At 60.7% G+C, this 27,224-nt stretch overlaps 1 protein-coding gene across 17 annotated transcripts in view; it reads left to right on the top strand.

The window, feature by feature from the left end:
* ABLIM2 (actin binding LIM protein family member 2) overlaps positions 1-27,224 on the top strand; it is a 140,277-nt gene that overhangs the window by 38,654 nt on the left and 74,399 nt on the right. For all 17 annotated transcript variants that reach the window (XR_006202050.1, XR_006202049.1, XM_042937015.1 and 14 more), the window contains exons 2-6: positions 224-367; positions 7,057-7,240; positions 14,553-14,668; positions 20,607-20,733; positions 23,491-23,584. Coding sequence is in view for 15 of the 17 variants with exons in the window: in XM_042937015.1 (XP_042792949.1) it covers positions 224-367; positions 7,057-7,240; positions 14,553-14,668; positions 20,607-20,733; positions 23,491-23,584 (665 nt within the window). In the remaining 2 variants the exon portion in view is untranslated. The remainder of the gene's footprint in view (positions 1-223; positions 368-7,056; positions 7,241-14,552; positions 14,669-20,606; positions 20,734-23,490; positions 23,585-27,224) is intronic.

Here is a 27,224-nt window from a genome sequence, read left to right as displayed (position 1 = left end):
GGCCCGCGTTTGGGGGCGCCAGAGACAGGAGCCGCTCACTGGGGTTGACCAGATGGCCTCGTTATCCGATTCTCTCTGGTCCCCCAGGAAAGAAGATGGGCCTGTGCCCCGACGCCCTATGGGGCTTGAGCTGGAGGGGGGGGGGGGGCGAGCGCAGTCACTGGTTTACTCGCCTGCGCCTGGTGTGTCCCACCCTTTAACGTGACCTTTCTTCCCCTGGCAGTGTCGGAGCCCCAGGCTGCTCACAGCCCCCTGGAGAAGTCGCCCAGCACGGCCATCCTGTGCAACACGTGTGGAAATGTGTGCAAGGGGGAGGTGCTGAGGGTCCAGAACAAGTATTTCCACATCAAGTGCTTTGTCTGTAAAGGTGAGCATCTCTGGTCTCTGTTCTTTGAGGTCTTGTGAGGACATAGATACACCCGCTAAACTAAGGTCTGGGGGTGGGGGGTGAGGAAGGGTCTGGAAGCTTCCAGGGAGGGCTTCGCAGAGGAGGTGGTGTTTGGGCTCTGACTTGGAGTGAGGAGGAGCCCGTCAGGCCGACCCAGGCGGCAGGGGCAGGTGCACACGGTGTGGGGCGCGGGTCGGCGGTTGGACTGCGGGGTGCTGCAGGGCCGGAGGGGGACGGGGCTGGGGGCCCAGGCTCCCCCCCGTGCCAGCGGCCCTGCGAGGGACCCGAGACTGTCACCCGAGGGGGCGGCTGGGGCCTGGAGATGTGGGAGCCTGTCCAGGGCTGGATGGTGGCCTCTGATGAGTCCCGGGCAGGGTGCCGGGCGGAGTGCCGTGGGAGACTCGGGGGTCCTGCGGGGGCCAGTGGCCCAGGGAAGACCCCAGCGCCCCCAGTGGCCCCCACCCAGGGACCTCTGGGGCGACACCATCTCTGGCAGGGGTGGGCGCGTCCTGGGACCCTCGGTCTGAGGGTGACCCTGGCCCTGCCCGTCAGAGGGGCACAGCCTGCAAGTGGTGTTTTCTGGGAAAGGACGGGGCAGCGCCGTGTGGACGTGTGAGAACGGCGACCCTGTAGCGTCCTGGGGACACCACCTCTGCCTACGACGCGGGTCCCCCACTGTGGACCATGCCCCCCCCCCTTCTGTGGCCGGTGCCCCACCCCCGGGCGGAGAGTGCCCACCCCCCTCGCCTGAAGCTTCTCCTTTTCATCAGAGCTTCCCAGGGATTTGTCTGGGTTAATTCTCTCTACTCTCCAAAAGATCAATTTGCTGTGTCCGAAAAGCAAAATCCATTAAAATGCTCTTTTTCGATGCTGACTTTAAAAGACGGGGGAAGTGGCCGCCGTGTTTCAAAGGATTGTCCGTAAGCACAGGCCTTAGGAACGCGATAAAAGGCATCAGAACGGAGTCCTGGTTTGACCCGGGGGGGTTGGGAGGAGGGGAGCCCCCGCCCTCCCACAGCGTCACCGGGGACAGATCACTTTGTCCTCCGTGAGCGGCCCCTTCGTCACGGCCCGCAGGCGGGTGGTGCTGGCGGGCACCCGGGACGCGCCTCTGTGCGCCGCGGCCGCTCCCAGCGCTTGCTGTGGGGGTGGCACGGGGGGCAGGAGCCCGTGGGCACGCGGGCCCCCTTTCGAGACCGCTGCCCACACGCGCAGGCAGCCACAGAGCCTCACGCTGTGCCGGGCGGCCGTGCCCAGCGGGGCCCCTGCCCTTGGCGGTGGGGGCATCTCTGCTTCACCTGCTCGGAACGACGTGCGGCGGCTGAGGTTGCCTGCAGGCTGGAAAGAACCGCGTTTGTTTAAGCGTGAAGGTTACACGGCCTCCGATTGGGCTTCTATCCAGTTTCTCTGAAAGTGCAAAGCCTCTGAGTCACTGAGGGCACTTTGGGATGAATCAAAATGAATTATCCAACTCCTAGTGTCTTAAACAGCATGGATACTTATCTGGTTTTTAACGCTTATTTAGTTTTGAGAGAGAGAGTGAGAGAGAGAGCAGGGCAGGGCAGGGGCAGAGAGGGAGGGGGACAGAGGATCTAAAGCAGGCTCTGTGCTGAGTGGAGAGCCCGACGCGGGGCTCGAACCCACGAACTGTGAGATCATGACCTGAGCCGAAGTCGGACACTTAACCGACTGAGCCACCCAGGCGCCTCGGATGTTTATCGTCTTAACGTAAAGCCTGGAAGTGGCCCCTTTCCCCGGAGTTGGGTAACTTAACAGCTCAACGGGGTCATTAAAGATGCAGATTTCTTCACTGCCCCACCCCCACTTCCCCTCGCCCCCCCCCCCCCGCCCCGCATCCTGTGCATGGCAGAGGTGCCTGTCCTCATGGTCTCAAGGTGGCTGCCATAGCTCCAAGCATCACATCCTCACAGGATAGTATCCAACTCGGGAAGAGGGATAGACACAGGCAGAGGCCTCCCTGCTCACGTGACTCTCCCTTCTTTGATCAGGGAGAACCCTTTCCCTGAGGCCCTCCCAAAGACTTCTAATATGGCTCATTGGCCGGAACTGGGTCACGTGTCCACCCACAGGGCCACAGAGGACCCAGGAGGAGGATGGCGATTCACAGAGACCAGTCATGTCTGTCCCTGGGTGGGCACGTTGCCAGGCGCCCACAGCATCTCACAAGAGGCCCCGGTGGGATGGGTTCTTGCCACCTCGGCACGTGTTTGGCGTGCCTCAGTTTGCCTGGGAGAGCCCACGAAATAATTATGTAATTACACTCTGCCTCATGGAGGCCCCAGGCTTGGGCTTTGATGCTTGGAGGTCTGGGCTCAAATCCCACCTCTGCCACCGCCTGCTCGTGTGGGTCCTGTGCACGTTTCTAACCTCGGGGTTTGTACAGCAACATTTCTCGGGCCGCTGCCACGCTCAGGCGGTGTTCTGGGCGCTTGAGATGCATCCGTGAGCACGACGGACACCCTTGTTCTCATGGAGATCACGTTCTGGCAAACGGGGGACGGACGGGAAACACTGGACAGGATAGAGACATCTTACCGTGTGCCGGAAGGTGCCAGACAGGAAGGGAGGGAGAGGGGCAGAGTTGCTGTTTCCCGTTGAGCAATCAGGGTGGGCCTCACAGAGGAGGTGACCTGAGTGAAGACTTGAGGGACGTTTGGGAAGAGCCTTGCAGCCGGAGGGAGCAGCTGGGACGAAGACGAGAAAGCGGGGCGCGTGCCTGGTGGACGTGGGAAAAGGCTGGAGCAGAATGAGCGATGGGCAGGGGTCCGTGTGAGGCTCTTGGCTCTGGGGCCCAGGGACAGTGGACAGAGGAGGGCTCCGGTCCACCTTCGTTTCCCCAGACCTCTGTGCGGAGGGCCACGGTGGGCGTGGGGAAGGGGCCAGGGGCCGGAGACGGGTGTCCACCGTGCGGGGACGTGGGATTCCTTCTGTGTGTAGGGATCTTGTCGCCTCTATTCTCACGCTGCAACATGTGATCCAAACGTGGAAAACACCCAGCACGTAGTAGGTCCTCAAGAAAGAAGTGAGAGCGTGTTTACCAACAGCTTGAAATTTGCCTGGAGAACCCAGTGTGGTCCCCTTGACTTTGTGTGTGCGGCCAAGGTCTGCGCTTTTAGGACCCTGGTTCTTGATTGCACCCTGCTCGTAGCGCCCTGGAAACACAGCCCCGGCCCCTAAGTGACGACCACAGGAGGCCACATCCACCCGTGATGCCCAGCAAGCGGGCGTTTTCTGATCCGAGAAGCAGCAGGGCTGAGCAGGACCGTGATGGCGGGAAAGTCCCCCCAGGAGGGAAGGAGGTGGGCAGGGCAGCGAGCCCACTGGCTCTGCCACATCTCTCTGGGACCGCCACCGGAGAGCTGCTCTGGGCACCTGGGGGTGACAAGGGAGTGGTACAACATGTCCACACTCTCTCCTTTTGGGGTGCCCCCGGGGCATTTATGAGAAACCAACCAACGGCTTCCAGAACCAAAGGAAAGCTTCGTCTGCCGGCCCCGGGCAGGTGTACTTGTGCACAGCCTGCCCCTCACAGGGCGATCCAGGACCCGCGGGCCCCGTGGCAGGGAGGTCGCTCTGGGGACAGGGGCCTGTTAGTACAGATGGAGGGTCCCGGGCAGAGATCGGGGCGAGCCCTGGCTGGCAGTGGCCGTGAGCCCCGAGCCAGCGCACTCAGATCAGGCCGCGGGGCCGCCTCCGTCGTTTCCTCGTGCTCTGATGTTAGCAGCTGCCTCCTCCCTCCTCCAGAGTGGAAACACCCCCCAGGGGCCCCCCCAGTGGACTCCTGTCGGGTTCGGGTCGGTAGGCAGCCCCTCCATCCCGTCCCTCGCGAGTCTCTTTAATTGGAGGTCTCGTTACATACGCTCCTCTGTGTCCCGATTTATTCACCTCCCGGACCGTGGGCGCCCTTTCCCCATCATGCAAATCCTTCCACGTCAGTTTCAGTATCTGCCCCGATTCCTCACAGGCAAGGCCAGCGGTGACCTTGCCCATTCCTCTGCCGTCGGACACGTAAGCCGGTTCCATCCGGCGCTGAGCGAACCCTATGTTGCAGGGGACGACTCGGAGGTTCAGAGAGGCTAAGTAGCTCGCCCAAGGTCACACAGCTGAGCAGCAGCGGAGGGAGGGTTCCGGCCCAGGCTGCCTGGCTCCAAAGCCCCGCGTTAAATGCCTACGTCGTTTGCATCGCGGCTGCAGCCTACACTGGCCAGCAGTGCTCTGTGGCTATTCCTGGTCATTTCCTGGGAATGAAGTCCCAGAAAAGAGATTGACGGGTCGGGGGCAGGAGCGGTTTTCATGTTCTGTAGCGTCCGTACTAAGTGGTATTCCGGGAAGAGCCCCCCCCCCCCCGTCCCCCGCTCCTATTTCTGGAGAAGGACCACAGTGAAGGCGCAGGACCGAGCCTCGGGGAGGCCTCTGCAGAGGCCCAGAAAGGCTAAGGAACTTGCCCAGGACGCACAGCCGAGGGCACGGGCAGAGCTGGGGTCCAAAGCCAGGCAGCTCCAGCGTCTGGGCTCAGCTGCTCAGCTGACGTCTCACCTCGTCTGCAGAGCTCACATCTCCTTGGAGAACCGCTCTGGTCTCCACAACTGGCACATCGCACGTGCCACCCTGTGGCCCGGGCAAGGGGTCCACCACCCACCTTGTGTGGGGGATGGGAGCTGAGCTGAGGGGGCTCCCCTCCCCGCGGGGCCGCCGGAGCCCCCGGGCAGCAGGCGACGGGGCAGGTGGTGGGCACTGAGTGGGGTGTGAGCTGAGGGGGGCTCTGCGGACCGGGCCGAGCGGACCGGGCCCCGGGAGGACCCCGACTCCCAGAGGTTCAGTCTCCAGACTCCAAATTTCCGCAAATGCTCTTCCGAAACCCGAGCCCCCGAGAAGGCACCTGTCCGGAAGGAAGGTCGCCAGGCTTCCCCTCGCCTCCCAGACTCCCAGGGCACCAAGAAAAGGTTCCACGGTCGGGGCTCCCTTGACCGGACACCGGGCGTTCCCCTCGGTCAACACCATCCGTGGCACTGAGAGCTTACGTAGAAAGGTTTTCTCTGTCTCCAACGACTTATCCGAATTTATAATGTATGTGTTACTTTGCTAGCTTTCTACTCATCTTAGTAAAAAAAAAAAAAACCCAATCCAGAATAACTTATTAAATATTTAGAGCCTTGTGACCACAAGACATTCCCAAGAAATCAATGTCCACGTTGACTCTGGAATTTTTTCCTGCGGAGAAGGCGAGGCGGCACTTCCGGTCTTAAAACACGTTACGTTCGCGTGCGGTTCTTTGGGGAAGTAGAAGGGAACTAGGCTTTCCAGGCAAAAGGGGGACAAGGTGAAGTTTCCACTTTTACGAATGCTGGCTGTGGGCTTTGCTAGAAGATGCTGGCGGTCTCGCTCTGGCGAGACCTCCCACTGGATGTGCTCGAAAGGACGACGTGAGTTAAAGCGAAAGATGCCGATACTCAGAATTCCCCAGAAGCAGCATCCTTGGCAATCAATTAATGTTTTAATGAAAAATTTTAAGTGCTGATGCAATATTATGATGAAGGAGGAAGGAAGGAGAGAAGGAAGGAAGGAAAGGAGGAAGGAAGGAGAGAAGGAAGGAGGAAGGAAAGAAGGAAGGAAGGAGAGAAGGAAGGAAGGGAGGGAGGAAGGGAGGAAGGGAGGAAGGAAGGGAGGAAGAAAGGAAGGGAGGAAGAAGGAAGGAAGGAAAGGAGGAAGGAAGGAAGGAAGGGAGGAAGGAAGGAGAGAAGGAAGGAGGAAGGAAAGAAGGAAGGAAGGAGAGAAGGAAGGGAGGGAGGAAGGAAGGGAGGAAGAAAGGAAGGAAGGAAGGAAGGAAGGAAGGAAGGAAGGAAGGACGGATGTGGTTTTCAAGACTCTGCTTGGGGGCTGTGACCCAGGAGGACCCAGGACTGGCCCAGCTGGCAGGGTCTGGAGCTGCAGGGGCGCCCTCTTGGTCCCCAGCAGGGAGGGGCTGGGCCAGCCAGGGAGAGCATAGGCTGCTCCCTCTGAAACCGTGCATGGCTCCCACGTGCCCCTGGGCTGGAGGGGGGGTGTGGGGGCGGGGAGGGGAAGGCACGGGTGTCCCGGACGCACACCGGCAGGCTGTCCTGAGGCAAGTCGCCCCGTTCCCCACCTGGCAAAGTTCTCTGAGCCCCTCCGCGGGGCTCTTCCTGGGGCCAGAAGAGTGTGTTTAGGGCACAGGGGACGAAAGGATTTGTGCTCAAGTGACCATGGCCTGTGGGAGTCTGTGGGAGTCTGGCCTTGGGAGACAGACGTGAGACGTGGAGACGGACATTGGAGGGGGCGTCGGGACTTCCTCGGTGGCCTGGGGACAACCACGGCGACGCGTCTGCCCTCCGCCCCGCGGGGCTTCCCGCCCAGGACGGGGCGCCGTCCGGGCCCCTGTGTCCCGTGCTGGGAACGGCCCGGGGAGCGGAGGGTCTCGGGGGCGTCGGCGCTCCTTCCCTGCCGGGGGGCCGAGGGGGCTGGCGAGGCGGCGCGACTCCCGGCCCGGGTGGGGGCCGCTCTTCCGGAAGCTTCCGCGGGAGAGTCCGCGACCCGCGCAGGGCGGGGTGGGGGGGTGGGGGGAGGGGGCCGCGTGCGGCGGGAAACCCGCCCGGGGTCCCCGCCCTGCTGACGCTGCGGCCGCCCCCCAGCGTGTGGCTGTGACCTGGCCGAGGGCGGCTTCTTCGTGCGCCAGGGCGAGTACATCTGCACGCGGGACTACCAGAGGCTGTACGGGACCCGCTGCTTCAGCTGCGACCGGTTCATCGAGGGCGAGGTGGTGTCCGCGCTGGGCAAGACCTACCACCCCGACTGCTTCGTGTGCGCCGTGTGCCGGTGAGTGAGGCCGCGGGCTCCCCGCGCCTTCCCTGTCCTTCTCCCCTCCGTCCCTCCCTCCCTCCCTCCTCTCCCTCCCTCCTCTCCCTCCCTTCCTCCTTCCTTCTCTCCCTCCCTCCTTCTCCCCTCCCCCTCCCTCTCCCTCCCCTCCCCCTTCCTCTCCCTCCCCCCTCCCCCTCCCTTCCTCCTGTTGGGCCACAGCTGGGAGCAGAGGCAGGTCCCAGCCCAGGGCCGGCAGGCGGACATGCACCCAGGCACATCCTCGCCGGGCCCCGACGCTGCAGGCGTCCACCCCTTGCCCCCAGCACAGGACCAGGCCCCCAGGCCCTCTTTCCCGGGGGGCACAGAGTGCAGCGGGTTCTGGGCTTCTGGGAAGGGGCTCCCTCCCCGCCCTCCGCGGCCCCCTCGGTCAGCTCCTCTCCCGCCGGCACTCTCCACACGTTTCTTCTCTTGCGTTGGTGCCTGTGGAGGCCACGCTTAGCCCCTCCTCAGCTGCCCCTGTCCTCGATCTGTGGGTGGCACCCCACCCGCCCCCCCGGGGGCAGGACCCCCAAGCGTGAGAGTCTCCCGGATCTGGGGAAGGGCCCCTCCCTTGCTACGCTCTCCCCAGCCGCAACCCCCACCGAGGCTTCAACACGTGCCTGCTTGGGGTCCTGCCGCGGCCTCCACGCCGGGGTCCCCGCCTCTGTGTCTGTCGCTCCCCCTCGCTGCCCCCCCGCCCGGCATCCCTGAGAAAGTCCGGGCTCCTCAGCCTGGCTGAGGGGACTTTGCAGTCTGCTCTAGTTCGTTCATTCATTCATTCATTCGTTCCTTCCTTCCTGCAACCAGGCTTTTTCAGCACCTGCACGCACCTGGTACAGGGCCAGTGCTGGTGACTCAGGGAGGCATTAGCCCAGACACTAAGGGCTCAGCACCCAGAGACCCTGAAGTACGAGGGTGCACCGTCAGGGCCTTTCCTACCCTGGGGGGCAGCTCCCCTCCCTCATCAGGGCACCACTGTGCCCTGCACAGGTGCTCACCTGGGCCCCACGGCACCTTCCCAGCAGCACGTCTCTGGAGTTGCGTGCGGGCAGGGGCTGGGCCTGCTTCCTCTGTGGTGCCCTGTGCCTGGCCCAGAGCAGGGGTGAGGCGGAGGGTCGCTGGAGATGGACCGAGGGCCTGATCCTCATGGCAGGGCCACAACCGGCTCCCCTCTCTGCCCTGCACCTCAGGGGGCTCAGCAGGGAGGCCAGAGCACCCTGCTCTGGCCAGAGCACAGGCCAGTTTTCTCACGAGCACCCGGCCCCCAGACACATGGCTCCAGCCCCCAGGAACATGTTCCATTTCTGAGAGACAAAGAATAATAATAAAAAAAAACTCCCCAGAGTTAACTTCTGCTCTGTGTTCTCTGTCTCACCACACCCAGTTTCAAGGGCAGTTTTTGAGCTGTTGGCTGTAGTTACAGCCTTGGTGCCAGACAGAAGTGGATATTTTCGTCAGGGAGGTGCAGAGACGGGGGAACGATGACAAGGAACGTTTCTAATGACAGTCACTGTGCTCTCGTGCCACGTTCAGGCCCAAGTTCCCATCAGGACTATCAAATAGTTGGTTTCTGTGCATGTAGCTTAGAGACAAGGAGACGTGATCACCGTTGGCTAGAAGGATCACCTCTGGATAATCTCCTGTTTTGAAAACAACAGCAGACGGTTCTGTCACGCTGCATTGACCGCGTTGCACTTACCAACCTCCGTACACGACTATAAAACTGGACAAAATACACGAAACAACTGTTTTCAGGCACCGGAGCACAGGCTGCTTGGGACTAAGCCTGGGGACACAGGCAGCAGACTCTGAAAATACCCAGCTTTGTGCCCGGAGACAGTTTCTGGAGCCGTAGTACCAGGAGGGGAGACCGAGTCAGGAGGCGGTGATCCGAGCAGCAGGAGCCATACTCCGGAGGGGAGGGGGCCCCGCAGAGCGAGTGCAGAAAGCAACGTGGGGGCGCCTCTGAGCCTTTGACTGGACACAAAGCCACCCAGGCAGAGAGGACATTTCACCAGGTGGACAGAGAGCGACCGGATTGCTGTAAGCTGAACCGTTCCCAGGGCTGGGAGACGTTCAAGTTGTGACCGGGCTGTTGAACACCCAGGTACACAGTGGGGATGCCAAAAGGGTCGTGCCTGATTAGTGGGGCTAAAATACCCTGTGTGCGAAAGCTGCAAACACCTGCTGCAACGAAGAAAAGGGTCAAACCCACAAAAGGTCGCACTGATCTGCAAACAAGCCTCTGCCAGAAGAGACCCGGCACTCTCCATAGGAAGAGTGGGGTCCAGCCCTCGGCATCATAGAATGCGGCGCCCAACATCCGATCAAATAGGACTAGTCACAGAAGAAGCTGGAAAGTGAGACCCAAAGCCAGGAGAAAAACGAGTCAATAGAAGTAGACCCAGAAATGAGAGTGATGTGAGAGTAGCAGCCGGTGGCTTGAAAAAGTATTGGAAATATGCTTCTGTATTTAAAGGAAAATGTGAATATAAGTGGGAGTGCCACAGGACGCATGAAAAGAAACCGAGTGGGATTCCTGCAGATGAAAATTACAGTTTCTGAGACGAAAATTCCTTCAAAGGAATTAGCGGTAGAGTAAGTATTGCAGAGGAAAGGCTTGGTGAACCTGAAGACAAAACCATAGGATCTATTCAGACTACAGCAAAGAGACAGAAAGGACTGGGAAACATGGGGACAAGCTCAGGAATCTGAGAATAAAGGATCTTTTTACCTGTCCAAGGGGGGGGGATCCAGGAGGTGGGGGAAGAGCGGATAATTGAAGCAATAATGGCTAAACGATTTCTAGTTTGATGAAAACTGTTAACTCGTGGATCCAGGAATGTTGATGAATCTCAAGTAGCATAAACACAACAGAAACCTACTAAGCCCGTCGTCATCACGTTTCTGAAAAATAGTAACACATCTAACAAGGAGCAAGAGGGGGGAAAAACCCCACATCACAGACGATGGAACAAAGGAATTGTTACAGACTTCTCACCTAAAACTATGCCCAACAGAAGACAATGGGCTAGTATCTTTAAAGACTTACAAGAAAGAAATCAATTCCATGCCAAGCCTCCCGCCCACCCCCCACACATCAAAAAAGAAAAAAAGAAAAAAGAAAAACACTTTCAAAAGTGAAGGCACGACCACTAAGGAATATGGGGTTTCTTGTTCGGGACGACGAAAAAGTCCTCAAATTGATTGTGGGGATAAACGCCCAAGTCTGAGTAGCCTAGAAACCACGTTGAATGACATGAATGTCACACAGGCACCCCTCACTTTGTTCACTTCAGTTTATCGTGCTTTGCAGACACTGTGTGTTTTACAAGTTGAAGGTTGTGCCAGCGCTGCATCGAGCGAGCGCGTCAGTGCCATTTTCCGACAGTATCTGCTCCCTTCGTGTCTCTGTCACCTTTCGGTCATTCTCACAACATGTCAAGCTTTTTCAGTTTCGTATTTGTTGGGCTGATGTGTGATCAGTGACTACGACTTACTGAAAGTTCGGGTGACGGTTAGCATTTTTTAGCAATAAAGTACTTTTTAAGGTATGTACGTGGTTTTTTTGACTTTGTGCTACTGCACATCTAATAGACCACAGTGTAAACATACCTTTTCTACGCCCCGGGAAACTGGAAGATCCATTTGACTTGCTCTATTGCAATATTTGCTTTATTGCAGTGGTTTGGAACTGAACCCGTAGTATCTCTGAGGGATGCCTGTAGTGTGTGATTAAAATGACATCAATAAATGTGTCCCCCTCCAAAATAATGAAGGCAAAATAAAGACTTCTGTCAGCACACAAAAGCTGAGAGAACTTGTTGCCAACACACCCGCGTGACGGGAAAGTTAAAGGAAGAAAAATAATGTCAAAAGCTATCAATAAAGTTCCGAAGCAAGCCATCAGCTGGTAGATAATATACATCTGATGAGGCATCGGCATCCAAATACGTACAGAACTTCTACAAGTCAGCAGCAAGAAGGTAAACCAAAATCCTATGGAAAATGGGCAGAAAGGTTTAACAGACCCTCCACAAAAGAATATAGACGAATGGCCATAAGCACATAAAACAGTGCAGATTGAAATGGTGAGGAACCATCAGCCACCAGAACATCTAGAACGGAAACGGAAGGTAATGGCGATTGTTGGCGAGGGTATGAGCCTGAAGGAACCCTCACGTGTTGCTGGTGGGAATGCAAAGTGGTGCGACCTCTCTGGAGATCAGTTTGGTGGTTCATTACAAACTTAATCACAGAGTTAGCATATGCCCTGGGTACGTACCCAAGAGCAGTGAAAGCACGTGACCACAGAATGACTTGTCACTGAACGTTCTCAGCAGCTTTATTTGTAACAGCCCCAAACTGGAAAGAACCCAGATGTCTGTCAACGGTGAATGGAATCGTGTTCCTCACCTGTCCGGGGGAGCACCGCTCAGTAGTAACGAGGTGCAAGCTATTGATGTGTGCAGCATGCGAGTGACTGTCAGGGGCAGGACGCTGAACCAGACATCAGAGGCTATGTCCTGTGTGAGTCCATGTATATGTAGTTCCAGAAAAGGCATATCCGATCCATGGCGACAGAATGCCCACCACGGTTGCCTGGGGTCAAGGGTGGTGGTGGTGGAGGGTGGGGGAGTCATTACAGAAAATCACAGGGGACTTTTTGCAGTGGATGGAATGTCCCATATCATGACTGTGGTGTTGATAACATCAATGGGAACATTTGTCAAAGTATATTTCAATAAAGTTGAGCTAATACAATCATAGCTATCATTTATTCAGCCCCTCATGGTCCCAGGCAGTATGCTAGAGCTTTCCATACAATTTGTCCAATGGAGGGATGGATGGATGGGTGGATGGGTGGGTGGCTGGATGGCTGGATGGGGGATGGGTGATGGATGGATGGATGTGGGTGGGAATGGATGGATGCATGGATGGATGGATGGTGTATGGATGCATGGTTGGGGATGGGTGATGGATGGATGGATGATGGATGGATGGGTGGATGGATGGATGGGTGGAAGGATGGGTGGGTGATGGATGGATGGATGGATGTGGGTGGGAATGGATGGATGCATGGATGGATGGATGGATGGATGGATTGGTGAATGGATGGGTGATGGATGGGTGATGGATGGATGGGTAGATGGATGGATGGGTGGCTGGATGGGGGATGGGTGATGGATGGATGGATGGATGAATGGATGTGGGTGGGAATGGATATATCCATAAATGGATGGATGGATGGATGGATGGATGGATCGGTTGGTGGATGGATGGGTGATGGATGGATGGATGGATGGATGGATGGATGGATGGTGTATGGATGCATGGTTGGGGGATGGGGGATGGATGGATGGATGGATGAATGGATGTGGGTGGGAATGGATATATCTATAAATGGATGGATGGATGGATGGATGGATGGATGGATGGATGGATGGATGGGTTGGTGGTTGGATGGGTGATGGATGGGTGATGGATGGATGGATGCATGGATGGACGCATGGATGGATGAATCGCAGCCCGATGAGACAGGTATTTTCAGTCTCACTTCACAGGTGAGAAACAGGACTCGGACAGGGTAAGTAACCTGCTCTGGGTTACACAGCCAGAGACCCTGTGAGTGCACATGCAGGGAAGGTGAGGACCCCCCACTCTGTCCTAACACCGCACATTAGCAGGCCAGATGCAAGAGTCTAAGAGGGAGCAGCAGAGCACAGCGCTGACCACAGGTGACACAGCACAAGGCGTCAGCTGTGAAGGTTCCGGGCCCCGAGGAACCAGGTCTGCAGGGCTGTCTCACAAGCCTGGGGAGACAGGCCAGCTCAGCTTGTATTTGTCGTCGGTCCCCAAGAGCAGGAACTGGCCCAGTGGGGACCCGAGAACACACCTGCCGAATGACCCCCGGCCGCACAAGGTGGGGGCGATGGCAGGCTCTGTTGGGGGGACCCCTGCTGCAGGGTTCGGGCTGGCCTGGGGCCGGTGTGACCGGGCAGGCCTCGTGGGGAGGCCAGCCGGGTGAGGACGGCTGAGTTAGGCCTCCTGGGGGCCTCTGGTCATTCACTCGTTCACTCACCCATTCACGCATTACCAAGCACCTGCTGAGCGCCTGGGGTGTGCCGTGGACTATCCAGCCCTGAGAAGGCAAAGTGGAGACGACACAGGTTTAACCAGAGGAAAGGGCATGTGCTGGTCCAGGCTCCTGGCCCAGAGAGTTCTGCAGGCTCCTGGCCCAGAGAGTTCTGCAGGCTCCTGGCCCCAGAGCACGGCTTCTCCGACCAGGCTGAGCCGGGGAAGGAACATGGCCCGGGGGCTGCCAGGAGCTCAGAGGCAGCAGGTGGCCGGGATGGGACATGGGCAGGACACTCGGGTCCGTCTTCCGGCCCCCGACTGCAGGTGGCCTGTCCCTGGCTCACCAGAGAGCAGCCACCTTCCCGGAGGGGAGGTCCTCGGTGAAGGAGGCTAGTAGGCTCCCTGCTGCCCCTTCCAGCCTGGCTCAGGGCAGCCCCGGGCCATGACCTACCTCTCACTGGGGCTGGGATTCACTCTGGATGCAGAATTCAGCAAGTGCCAGAACGCTCAGCAATCCAGGTAAACGATATTTCAGTGGGGTAGTTTCAAAAATTAAACTGTCTACAGGCACTGACTTTTTAGAGGCCTCAGTAGGTAAATCATGCGGCTCTGCAGCGGGGCAGGCCTTGCTTTGACTCTGGTTCTGACATGCATCTGCTGTGTGTCCTTGGAAAAGTTAACTATCCTCTCTGAACTTGGGTTTTCATCTAGGGAGCCAAAAATGAAGCAAACTCCAGCTTGGACAAATGTCCTAAAGTTATTAAATGAGGCATGCATGTGAGGCATCTATGGTGAGACGTGGCAGCTGGCATAGAGTAGGTGCTCAATAAATGCTCGCCGTTGCCATTATCATTGAACTGATTTGGACACAGCATCCTGGGCGGTCAGAGGAGGCAGGGTCGAATGGAGGAGGGAGTCGTCGACGCTGCCTGGTTGGTTGCCGTGAGCCAAGCACGGGGCTGGCCCTCGCTGCCCCTCACCGGGGCACTACGATTCTGCCTGTTTGCACAGAGAGGAAACTGAGGCTTAGGTGTGGGTGACTGGCCTGGGCTTGCAGCAGGCCGGGGGGGCCCTGCGTGTCCTCAGCCTGCGGCACCCGTCTGCGCGAGGCCCCCGGGGAAGCGGTGGTATACGGGGCAGGGGGGTCTCGGTCCCCCACCCCGGGAGAAGAGCCGGAGGCAATGCTGGCCGGTCACACGTTCTCTTATTTCAGGTTGCCCTTCCCGCCTGGGGACCGAGTGACCTTCAACGGGAAGGAATGCGTGTGTCAGAAGTGCTCCCTGCCCAAGACAGCGGGCGGCAGCGTGCACCTGTCCCAGGGCCTCTGGAGTAAGTGGGCACCGAGCGGTATGTGGGGGGAGGGGGTGGCTGGCCTCGCGGTGTCCGGGAGGGACCTGACCTCCCGGGGCACAGGCCGTGGGAGTGAACCCCTGACTGTGGACAAACACAGGGGACAGAAGGGGACAGAAGTCTCTGGGGCTCCTGGACCTCCAAGCGTTCGCGCAGCCGTGCCCTCCCTGCCACACGCCATTCCTCCTTTCAGCCCGGCTCCAGCCTGCCTCCTCCAGGAAGCCTCCTGGCCTCCTCTGGTCCTCTCCCTCCAATGCACGCACACACACACATGCACACACACTGAGTTCCACCTTCTAGAGCTCAATAATAATAGATAATTCTAGACCTTCCAGAAGCTCTTTGGGGGAGCCATTAGGAGAGCACTGAACTCTGGGCTCCTGAGGTCAGGGGCTCCCGGGTTAAGTGCTACACACACACACACACACACACACACACACACACACCCGCCCTGCCCAGAGCTAGGCCGGGATTTGTATGCAGTAGGTGCTCAAGGCATGCTTGTTGGATGCAGAAACAGATTGTAAAGGAATCAATGTGTGCTGAGTGCAGGGCAGCGAGAGGGCGAGGCAGGGGCTCTTCCGCCGACCTGCAGCTCTGCTGGGCCGGACGTGGGGCGCCGGGACTGGGAAGGGGGCCCCGCGCTCCCGGGCCTGCTGCTGCCTCGTTCCCTGGGCAGGATTGGAGTTTCCGGGCCCACCCGCATGGAGTTTCCGGGCCCACCCTGCGTGCCACGGTCGCTGTGGTGTCCCCGGTGCCTGAGTCACGTGTCCCTTGACAGAGGAGGGCTTTGTGCTGACGTCTATCACAGTTCATTCCTGCTCCCCCCCCCCACCCCCCGTTAAGCACCTTCTTCTTCCTCGCCCACCTTGTCTGCCACGTTGAAAATCTCTCCAGGAGAGATTGTACCTCCAGCCTTCCAGAAGCTCGGTGCTCCAGGGCCTGGTAGTAATTTCACTCTGTGGAGGGAGGCGAAGCCCTCATCTCTTGGGGAGACAAACTAGCAGCCGCGTCCGTTGGTGAGGCTGTTGCTTTGGGGCTTGCTGGGAGAGTCCTCCATTCAAGGATTTCTCTCCCGCTGAGGTCTGCATTGATTGAACTTCTGGGGATTTGCGTCGCAGTTGATGCTATTATAATTAAATCTGAAATAGTAGTTAAAAGCTCTAACAAGCAAGATTAGAAGGGGGGAGGTTAGTTTGAACAGTTTGTCCAGAGCTCCCCGGCAGCCAGAGTAAAAAGAGAAACGTGCCTGACGACAGACTCCTTGTCTAAGAATTTTTTGAGTTGGGAAAGGCTCTGCCCTTTCCAAATATAAAAGTATTTTAAAATACCAAATTTACATTTCCAGAGAACAAATGCTCCCTTGACCCCCAGGTGATCTAATAACGTAACCCGCCCCATCTTCCAGTCCGCACTGAAAATCTCCCGCCTAGAACCTTTTTGGTGTCTGGGGACTGTTAAACATTCCCCACCGGCTCCTGCCTCCTGTGTGGATATCTGCAGAATCCTCCCCATCAATCCCCGCTTCCTTGTGTCCCCAGAGCAGCCCCGTCAGGCAGGATGCCTCCTCTCCGTCCCAGAAGTGCCCTGAGTCGGGCGGGGAGGTGGGTGTGTGTGTGCCAGGAGCCGGGTGTCCCGCTAGGCTCGAGCCAAGGGCTTCAAACTCCAAAGCAGGGGTGCAGGTGGCCCTTGTTCTGAAACTTGAAACACAGGTTCCAGTGGGTGGACATGGAAAGGAAGACGCTACAGGACAGGGAGAGAGCGGGCAGCCACCCGATCCTCGTGAGTGGACCAGCGGGGGGCTGCTACGTGGGGGGACAAGGGACGGAATGAAGCGGGAGAGACGGACACCAGATGGCAAAGCCGTGCCCAGTCCCACTGCATCCCGGAGGCAATGAGGAGCCATAGATGGCTGTTGAGTGAGGGATGCCAGGAGAAGCTTGAGCGGCAGCGTGGTCGGCCCGCAGGTCTCGGGGCCGGAGGAGCGCGGTGGGCGGAAGGGGGAAGCGGCTCTTCCCCGGGCAGCTGTAGAGGTCGGAGTCCAGCTGGAGCCCTGGGGCTCTGAGCGCCCCTCAGCATCCCTCTTGGCTCTGGCCCTGTGCCTGTTGCTTAGCAACAGGATAAGCGCTCTGCACTGCACGCCCACGCTGTTCCATCCCTGGAGGAGACACCACTCCTTCTGAATCTTGCACAACAGCTTCTGCCCCGGGCTGCCTCCCCCGCTGCCCCGAGGAGGGTCTCCTCCCCGAGAGCTCTTTTTGCTTCTCCCCCCCCCCCCCCCCCCGCTTCCCTTCCCTGGGCTCCCCCCTCCCCGGCCTCCAGCTCCGAACTGGGAGCTGGGGCTTGGAGGCCCCTCCAGAGTCAGGAGGGGTGGTGCACCCTCAGCAGGAAGGGGGGTGGGGGTGAGGGTCCACGGCCCTCCCCTCTGAGACCCGTGGCCTGTGGCCCTTGGGGCTTCCCCGTCTTCTGCCCGAAAGAGCCTACGTTGCTCAGGTGCTCAGGGGTCGGCGGTGGGGCCCTGGAACCCCAGCCCCCTCGCTGGCCCGCTGCTGCCTGGGAAACGGGGCAGCGAGGCCGTGAGGTCGCATGCCCAGTAGGGTACGGTGACGGCTCTGTGCCCTTAATGGGTCTTAGGGTGCGTCTGCCTTGGGGGGTGCTGCGGCCCCCAGGAGTCAACACGCTCTCGCCCCCGCGCTGCCGTCCGGGGTGGGTGTCGCCAGCTCAGCTCAGAGCCCCGGTGCGTGGGGGCACGCTCGATCCGGTTTATCTTTCCCTGCCGTTGCCCCCGGCCCTTCCACTCAGTCCCGGCTTTCAGAGCAATGACGGGCCCCCTCAGGACGTGTCGGGCATTTTCAAGTTTTAGACGTCAGCCAGCTCCGTGCTTTCAAAAGTCAATCTCAGATCCGACTCTGAGCCCTTCCCTGCTCCCGACCCAGTTTGACCTGGGGGCCAGTGGGTGACGGTGGGTCTGTCCCGCCTTGACCATGACCCCCCTCCCCCCCCCCCCCCGCCCTGTTCACAACCGGGCTTCAGAGAGGCCGCCCTGCACGTCCTGTGTCCCACGCAAGTTAGCGGCAGAGCTGAAGATCTCATGACCACGTCCGCTAGAGGAGGGAGCGCTTTGGGGCAGACAGGAAGCTGTCTGGAACTTTCTAGAAGGGTCATGCTGGGGCAGCGGCCCAGGCTCAGCCCGTTGCTGTGACGGCAGAGCCAGTCCCCTTTGCCGACAGCTGTTGTCGGTGGGATTCATCACACGGGGTTCTGTACTGTCGTCTGCAAAGCCCTGCAAAGCTATGCTGAGCTCCAGTCGTGTTTGGAGAGTGGCGATTGCTGTTGCCGTGGCAACGGTCCTTCCTGCAAGCGCTCTGGCCTCGGAGTTCACAGCCCACTATTAGCGAGACTCTGCCCCAGGCTCGCTGGGGTGGGTGTGGGGTCCCCGTCCTCCTGCAGACACAGCCGGCTCGCTCCGGGAGCCTCTGGACCCCCCCCCCAGCCCCCCGGGGCCGGACAGGCGTGAATATGGTAGCTGGCGGGGTGACAATGTGGGAGATGTCCTCAGGGAGATGTCTTCAGGTGGCTTCCCGCAGGGAGCTGGGCCCCCGGGTCTTCCGGCAACAATCACGGCGTTGGGCCTCTTGCGCGTTTATTCAGTTATCAAACACATCCACGGGCCTGTGGCCTCATAACAAGCGTGCGAGCCTACACTGCTGTTGGCCCCGTAGAATGCACCCCCTTCGTACCGGGCACAGAGAGGCCAAGCGACTAGCCCACAGTCGCACAGCGGGTGAGGGCAGCCAGGCTCCAAGGGCCAGGTTTCTAACCACTGCGCTACCCTGCCCCCTCCCCCTCCCCCCGGCCCTGGGCACAATGCGGCGTGGCCTGCTCCTTCACTTAGTCCATGTACAGAGAAGCAAACTAAGGCTCCAAGCCCGGTTTCTCGACTCTGGAGCCACTGACAGTTGGGGCCGGATGATTCTGTGCGGTGGGACCATCCTGCACGCCGGAGGGCCCCGAGCGGCAGCCCTGGCCTCGCCCGCCAGGTGCCTGGGGCATGCCCCCCGCCAGCGGGGACAATCAAAAGTGTGTCTGGACATTGCCAGGTGTCCCCTGGGGAGCACAGCCGTCCTCGGTCGACAGGCGGTGATGTGGAGCTTACAGGGCGAGCCCGCAGTCGAAGCCAGCCCGCGGGAGTCCGGAACTGGCGAGCCGCCGTTGCCTCCGTGCTGCTGGGGACCCACGGAGGTCGAAGGTTGGGGAGGGGCTCTGGGTGCTTCCTGAACTGGAGAAAGGAGGGCGTTCTCTCGGTCCCCACTCATTCATTCACGCGTGCGCGCACGCACTCATTGGCCCAGCGTTCTCCAGCTGCCGGCCGCGCTGGGCCTCGAGGGGCCCCGGCTGAGCGAGCTGCCTGCTTCCCCCGCCCGCAGTCTTGGAGCGGGAGTCTGTTCTTTGGGCGTTTGGTGCGCAGTTTGCGTGTGATAATTTAGGAAAGCCAGAGCTCGACCAACGGTTCTGTGGGCGTCAAATGGTTTTTTTTCTGAAAACAATAGGACGCTGCCATCTGCCAAGGAGAAGAGCATTTGTGGAGCCCCCGCCGTGCGCCAGGCCCGTGCGTGCCCCCCGCCCCCGCCACCCTGTGCCTTTGTGTTTTGTCATTCGATGGGATGGCCCCACCCCCCACCCCCCCAGTGAGGACACGGGGCCCAGAGGGGACAGAGCTCGGCCCAGTGCGGCCCCGTGAGCCGTGGGGGCCAGGACCGGTAGCCCCTGTCGCACCCTGGGCTACCCTCTCTCATCTCGGGGTGCGGGGTCCCCGCTCGGCCTGCGAGCCCCTCGGCTGAGCCCGGGGTTGCTGCGGGCTCCTGTGGGCCGTGGGGGCCGTTTGCCAGATGCCTTCTCCTTGTGTCTGCTCATCAGGACCCTGCGGGGCCCCCGAGGCCCATCCTGCCCCTGACACACCCAGATACACACACACACACACACACACACACACACACACACACACCCCAGGCAGGCGATGCCGCCAGTGTCTGTGCCCCAGGCTCCCCTGGCCTGGCTCCACCCCGTCATCCTGGGGACCCCGGTGCGGTCCCCAGGCCAGGCCTCAGAGGCCTACGCGCTGAGGGGTGGGCCTGGGACCCAGGGGCCATTGAGCAGGGAGGGGCACACTGGGAGGGGCAGCGGGGGCGTGGGGAGGCCAGTGCCCCGACGGGCGGGGGCCACGGGGTGAGGGGTGCGTATCACCTGGGGGCGGTCCGCCAAGGGAGGGGCCCCCCAGGCTGACCGACCGGGGCCCGGCTCAGACGTGGGCTGAGGCCCGGAGCACAGGTGGGGACGGGGCTGTCCGTATCGGGGATGCCGATGTCTGCATCGGGTACAGACGGCCACGGGAGGAGGTCCAGACAAGTGGGTCGGGAGGGCTTCCTGGGGGGGGCATCAGGGCAGGCAAGGGCCCAGAGGAAGGAATGGCAGGGGTGACAGCTCAGACCTCCCTAATGCAGTGCATTTCCTCGGGGGGCACGTTGGCCGGGTCACTTAGGTTCACTCTGCTTTAAGACAGAGGAGGACGTGCTGCCCGCCCCTCCAGGCGGCCCCCACCCTGCAGTGTGGTCTTGTCCCAGGACACACCCGCTGCCAGGCCCTGGCCCCATCCTCTGCAAGGCAGGGCCCTTTCAGCTCCCAGCCCAGGCTGCATGCAGTCGGCGCTCAATGCCTGCGGAGACGAACCTCGTGGCTCGTTTCTCGGCACTTGTGCCGGCTGGCGTGTAGCAGGGTCCCTCCAGCACAGCCAGCTGGACTGTCCCCTCTGTCCCCTCCCACAGACCGTGGGCACTTCTGAGCCCGGAGGCCCGGCGGGATAGGCCCCCACGCCTCCTGGCCCACGATGGCCATGTCTGTGTCCTGCTCTTTCTTTCAGGTTGCGGGGGCTGCGGCACGGAAATTAAAAACGGCCAGTCCCTGGTGGCTTTGGACAAACACTGGCACTTGGGCTGTTTTAAGTGCGAGACGTGTGGGAAACAGCTGGACGCGGAATACATCAGCAAGTGAGTGGTCGGCCCTCCCGCGTCTGCCTGTGCTGACGGTCCCTCCCGGGGCCGCGGCTGCCCCGTGGCCCGCGCGGCCCAGGCCCCTGCGTGTCTGTCCCCCCGCCCGGCGCCCCCTCCCACCAGCCTTGCCTCCAAAGTGTTTCCGTGGATCGAAGCAGAGACCGTGGCCCCCACCTTAGCCTTTGTAAGATGCCTCCCTACACCCGTCCCCGGGTGTCACCCTCCCGTGGCGCCTGGATCGCCTGCAGAGTGCACCGAGCGCCGGCTGACCGCAGCAGCGGGAGCGAGGGGGCGAGGGCTGACCAGCCTCAGCTGTCACCGACGTGGTGGCTCAGCCCCACGCAACAGCTTGGGCGGTCCCTGGGCATTGGGCAGCTCCCCCTGGCCGGCCCGGTGTCCCCACGCGTGCAGCCCGGATGCGGTGATGGCTGGTTTGCGCGGGGGTCGGAGGGCACATCTCATCAGAAGGCCGTGCAGAGGGAGCCTCTGGGGGCAGGGGGGGGGTCAGCCCCGAGCAGGAGCAGCTGGCTTGCCAGGGAGGGGTGCGTTTGCTGGGATCGGCGGACCGAGTCAGGGAAGGCCCCACCGTGGCACAGAGTCGGGGGGAGCTGAGATGTGCAGGCTCCTTCCTGCAAGTCAGGGGGCACTGTGGGCCACTAACGTGGGGGACCCTGCTGGCTCCTGATGCCGGAGGGAGCGGGTCTGTCACAGGAACCCACCGTGCGGGGGAACCGCGCAGAGTGAACCCCGCGTGCACGCACACCCTCACGCAGGAGTACCGGCCACACCCGGGGAATCGGAATCAGGCCGCCGACGTGCCAGCTGCTCTGGTGCTCTCGTGCTGCACGAGGCCACCCCGGGGGCAACGGGGCGAAGGGGGCGCGGGGTCCCTCCGTCTCCTTCCTCACGGCTGCGTGAGAGGGCACGCTTCTCTCAGAACAAAACGTTTTCAGTTAAAGCCCCCAAGCCAAGACGATCCAGGCTGGATGGGGCTGGGGGAGGTACCGGCCGTGCCTCTGTCGTAGTAAAGGAAGGGGTGACTCACGTGAGGGCAGCCCGGGAGGCCGAGCCCTCGAAGGCACCATAGCGGGCGCCCAGCCCCCAGCGCTGGCTGCCTCTGGAGCCCACCCACACGCACGCCTGTCACTCAGCGGCCTTCAGAGCTGTCCCAGAATTGTCGGGGAGGCTGCGTGGGTGTTGCCATGGAGACGTTATCTTTGAACCTCCTGGGTTTGGGGCACAACCGTTCCCAGTGGGGGATAACAGGGGCCCTGAGGTCAGCAGGCCTTTGAAAGCAGATCCTGAGGGCTCGATTTACAGGCTCCTCTGCTGGAAGGCAGCGCTTCCTCCCTCCGAGGCTGGGGGGGGGTCGGAGAAATGCCCTGCGGCCACCACGGCCCCGGGGGCTTGAACCCCACCCCCCCCACCCTTCCTCTCCTGCCTGAGGCCTTGGGACCAACAGAAGGTCCAGAGCTTTGAGGGAAAGACAGCGGCATTAGCTGCGGTCTCCCCACAGCTCGAGAAGCTTACCCCTGTCGGCAGCTGGAAACCTGGAAACCAGTCACGACCACACTGGGAGGAACGTGGCAGCTTCGGCAGTGGGGGGAGGGGGGATGCCCTGGGGCAGCGGGTGTCCCCGCGTGCCCGTGGCCTCTGCGCCCGACTCCCGCTGGGCGGGGCCGAGGGCCAGCCCCGGTCAGCAACGACAGCGGCCTCGGCCACCAGTTGGCGAGTGCCTGCCCTGTGCTAGGCGCTGACCACACCTTCTCTTCTTTAGACCTTACGGTCACCTCTCCCATTTCACAGCTGGGGAAGCTGAGGCTCAGAGAGGTTAAGTGACCTGCCCAGGGGCACACAGCTGGGCCTTGGCGTTTGAGGGCAAGCCTGTTCACTTCGCCGCCACACGGCCTCCCGCCGTGCTGTGTTGACCTCAAAATAGTCATTGCAGTCGCTGGTAGAGGGGCTCCCACCATGTGTCCCATGCTGTGCCGGGCGACGTGCCTGCACTGTGTTCCCTCGTCAGCACCCCGAAAACCGGACCAAAGCCCGCCCAAGCCCGCCCAGTACTCGGGAGCAGTGCCCCACACGCGGTGTGCCCCACGCCGCGAACAGCACCCGCGGCAGATACGCGTGCCCTGTGGCCCTCCTGCTCCCTCCCTCGCAGCCGGATGCCTCTGCCACCACAGCAGGGGACGGCGAGGGTCGTCCCAACCCGGCCCAAGTGCCAGGCCCTGATGGTTCGTCACACACCCTTTGTGGCTCGTGGTTTCGTAGGGCAGCCCGGACCCCTTTCGGAGGGAGTGGGAAGCCACCTGCTGAGTAAATAGGCCGCCTCCCACCCAGATGCCGAACGTGGGACAGAATGAACCGGAAGCAAGAGCCACGTCCCTGGAAACATCTTCGATTTCCCAGATACGGCTTTTATTCTCTCGGCTGAGCCTCCGGAGGCGGCTGCCACCTCTGCCCCTCCCCCCCAGCTCCACCGCTGGGCCCGGGGCGCCCCGCTCTGTGCGCCTCAGTTTCTGCCCCTGTAAAACGGGCCCCTCTTCCCGGCATTTCTCGTGGGGCCAGGGCGGCGGTGGAGGAGGTGTGCTGGCACCCAAAGCGCCCAGGAAACGCTGATGGTGGCCATCTGGAGTAGGAGGAAGTGGCGTTTCCCCCTTTGACGCGGTCCCTCTCGTTGGCAACGGCTGTGGGGTCTCGGGGGCCCCGGGGTGAAGCCCCCGCGCGTCCTGACCGCCCGTCTCGTTGCAGGGACGGGCTGCCCTACTGCGAGACCGACTACCACACCAAGTTCGGCATCCGCTGTGACGGCTGTGAGAAGTACATCACGGGGCACGTGCTGGAGGTGAGTGGGCCTCCGGGCGCCCTCTCCGGGCAGGTCCTGCTCTGTGCCTCGCGCGGAGCCCCGTGTTCCTGTGTGTGCGCGCAAGGATACGTGCCCCCGAGCCCTTGCCTCCTCACTCCTCTCGGCTCTGCCGGAAGACAGCTTCCTCAGCCTTCCGGGGCCTGCTCGCTGGGGGCCACCTCCTCCAGGAAGCCCTCTCCGGACAGTCTCCCCTGTGCCCTCTGCAAGCTGATGGAGTCGGTGGGAAGGGTTGAGATCTGGGTCCAGCCCTTCCGCATCTAGATGGGGGTCTGAGACCTGCAGGAGGTCCAGGCGGCAGGACCGGGTGCCCGTAGGAAGCCTAGAGTGGTCTCCCGGCAGGCCCGGTCACACGGCAGCCACGGGGCAGGCAGGCTTTCTGGGGTGCCCACGCTGTGTCTTTTGATCCCGGTGGGAGTTACGTGGCTGTGTCTCTTTGTGGAAGTAACATATATCATGCACTTCGGTACATCTGTTCCCAAGATACATCTCATGGGACGACCGAACCCCAGCCACCTGGTCGTCAGACCCAGCTCGTCCCCGTATCCATTCTTCAGCCCCTCCTTGGCTTTGTCCATGGGGAAGGCACAGGTGACGGGGGCCTCAGGGGACAGGGAGGGGGGTCACAGAGGAGCCCCCGGGGGCGGGAAGATAGGGGGCCCCCCCCCGGCCATCCCCGACAAAGGCTTTTGAGCCAGGGAGTGCCTGGGGGCCAGGGACAGTGGGACACGTGGGGTGCCCCTCGCGTCCCCAAGGATGTCTGCCCTGCCTGTACCCACAGCCAGTGCCTGGCCCACGAGCGGGGTCTCAGGTGCTGCAGTGGAATCATACCTGGAACTCTGAGTTGCTTTCCTCGAAATTACACCTGGCATCTGAGTGACAGGGACAGAGTTGCTGCAGGCCGTCAGCCCCACCTCTTTCCACCCCGGCCCTCTCTTGCCCCTGCACCCAGGGGTGGGAAGGGGAGAGGGGAGAGGGGTATCACACCCACAGGCAGCAGACCTGCCCCCTCCTCATTCCCGGGGTGGGAAACCCTGGAGGCCAGCATGGTGGGGGCAGCCCTGCCTCTGCGGAGGGGCCCGAGGATGGGTGTGTGGTCACACGCGTGCGGACTGGGGACAGGGTGCAGAGTCCAGAGAAGGGGAGAGCCGTGGGTAATGTGATCAGGGGTAGCTTCGCTTCTCGGCTGGTTTCCTTCCAGTTTTTTCTCTCTTGACGTAATTACAGTTCAGACCAAACTGTTTGTACGTTATATCCTGATTCTGTCCGGTTCACATTTCCTCCTTAGCAGATTCTCCTGTTTTCGTTTTTGTTTTGTAAGATGGGCTTTTAAATTTATTTTTTATTTTTTATTTTTATTTATTTACTCTCAATCTAATTCATCGTCAAGGTGGCTAACACACAGGGTATAGAGTGTGCTCCTGGTTTTGGGGGTAGATGCCCATGTTTCATCGCTTACATACGACACCCAGTGCTCGTCCCAACACGTGCCCTCCTCAATGCCCGTCACCCATTTGCATGGGCCTTTTCTCAAACCGCTCGATTGGAACATAGCTCACGTGCGGCTCTGTGGCCGTCAGTTTCTGCGTCGACGCACGCACCTCGTGCCGTTGTTTTAGAGCGTTTCCGGCACCTCCAGGAGAACCCGAGGTCCTGGCTGTTCCCGCCCCACCCAGCCCTGACACCACGGCCTCTGTCTCTCTAGACTTACCTGTTCTGCACAGTCACACAAATGGGGTCAGACGGCGTGTGGCCCTCTGACTGGCTGCTTTCTCACGGGGCGGGTTTTCAAGGCTCGTCCACACTGAGCGTGGCTCCGTCTTGCATTATGTTCTGCCCTAGGACTATTCCAGAACCCAGTAAGCTGATGGTTTATTGTCAGGCGGAGCATGGCTTCCTAGTCTTCTTTTGTTTCTTTTTTTACTACAATAAACAGCACTGAGATGAACATCTTTTTCTTTTTTTGCATTTCTAATTTTTCTTAAGATTTATTCCCAGAAATGTCGAAGTTCAGCCAGCAACTATGAACTTTACAAGAGTCTTGATGCTTGCGAAGCGCTTTCCAGAAAGATCATTCTAATTTACCCTCTTACCTGCAGAGCTTGGTGTCCCATCCCCCACGGTGAGTGTGGTCTCTGTGGAATCCGAGCTGGTTCGACAGCTGGGAACGTGGGTCCTCGCTCGCTCTCGTGACTTTCTTCCGGCCCTTGAAGCTGGTCTTTCCGACGGCTGAGCGGACTCCAACGCCTGCGTCGTAGCCGCTTTCCACGCGCTGCCTGGTTCCACATGGGGTCTTTGACCTTCAGCTCTGTCTGGGCATGCGGGTCACGTGACAAAACTGTTGGCATTTAGTCTGAGGGCGTCTTTTACCCTGTTAGCGGGGTAGTGACCATACCTAACGCTTATACCCACACTCTCCGAATCTGTGGACGGAGGCTACGCCCTCTCTGGGGTTCCACGTGGCGCCGTAAACATTGGGGACAGGACTCCACGGCCAGCAGCTCAAACCGTTTCTCTCTGTTCCCCGCGAAGTTTGGTCCCGACCTTCCGCTCTCTCCTGGGCTCCCCGCGCATCTGTGCTGGGCCGTCGGCCACCTCCAAGCAGGTGGCGGAGCCAGACTGGAACCCAGGCCGCCCCGGGCTCCCGGTGCCGTCCAGTCCCCTCGCGGGGTGTGAACGCTGCTTTGCACTTGGTGTTAGCACCGTGCCCCACTGGGATACCTGACGGCTGCCAGCGGGGTGCGTCTCGGGCTCGGGGGGCGCTGAGCTCTTGCTCTGTGGCACGAGTGTGGATCTAGCCTGGCCTGCTTCCTGGCAACCGTGGGCTCCGGTCACTGTGCCCTGGGGCAGGGGTGGACGCCTGACCTCGACCCTGCTGCCTGCCCTGACCCAGAGAACACTCCAGAACCTCAGGGATTCAATGAGACGTCGTGTGTGAAGTGTTCTCCAGCCCAGTAACGGGGGCTGGGGGCTTCCTTACTGTCACCGGGCAGTCAGCGGGGCTCCCCTTGAGGGGTCGAGGGGGAAGGGTGACCCCGTCTGCACCGCGGGGCCTGATGCTTAACGCTGGGCCAAATACAGAACGTGGGGGCTCGGTGCCTGAGCCCCTCCGGTGCACTCCGGTTTGCCCTCAGGCAGGGGACCGTCCTCATTGCGAAGAGCAGGAGAAAAACAGGTCCGGGTTTTCCTCCTCGTCGGTGGAGGATACGGGGCCTCCCGGGGAAGATTCATGCTTTTGTTCGCGAGCTCCCTGGCGCGGCTGAGTCGGCGGGCTCTGCAAAGCTCTGAGCAGCCTCCTCGCGAGGTGGCAGCTGCGGGCGGGCAGAGACGAGCCCGACTCCGCGGAAGGGGAGCAGCCGCCACGGCGGCGTCACCTGAACTTGGCCCGGAGCGTGCTGGCGCCCCGCCGGGCGGGCCGTGGGCTCTTGGGGGCGGCCGGTGGCGGGTGGCAGGAGAAAGAAGGGAGAAGGATCCGGACCGCTGGCTGAAGGCGGGGGCTGGCCGTCCTCACGGGCACGCCGTCCGTTCCAGCTGACTGTCTGGGGCGCGGGCGCTGGACAGGGGCAGCGGGGGCCGGCCGATCGGACCGGGCTCCGTCGCGAGGACCCCGTGCAGGTAGGGA

The sequence above is a fragment of the Panthera leo genome, chromosome B1 (genome assembly GCF_018350215.1).
Source record: "Panthera leo isolate Ple1 chromosome B1, P.leo_Ple1_pat1.1, whole genome shotgun sequence".
Taxonomy (NCBI): domain Eukaryota; kingdom Metazoa; phylum Chordata; class Mammalia; order Carnivora; family Felidae; genus Panthera; species Panthera leo.
Note: the sequence above shows the minus strand (reverse complement) of the source record. Positions and strands in the feature narration are given on the sequence as shown.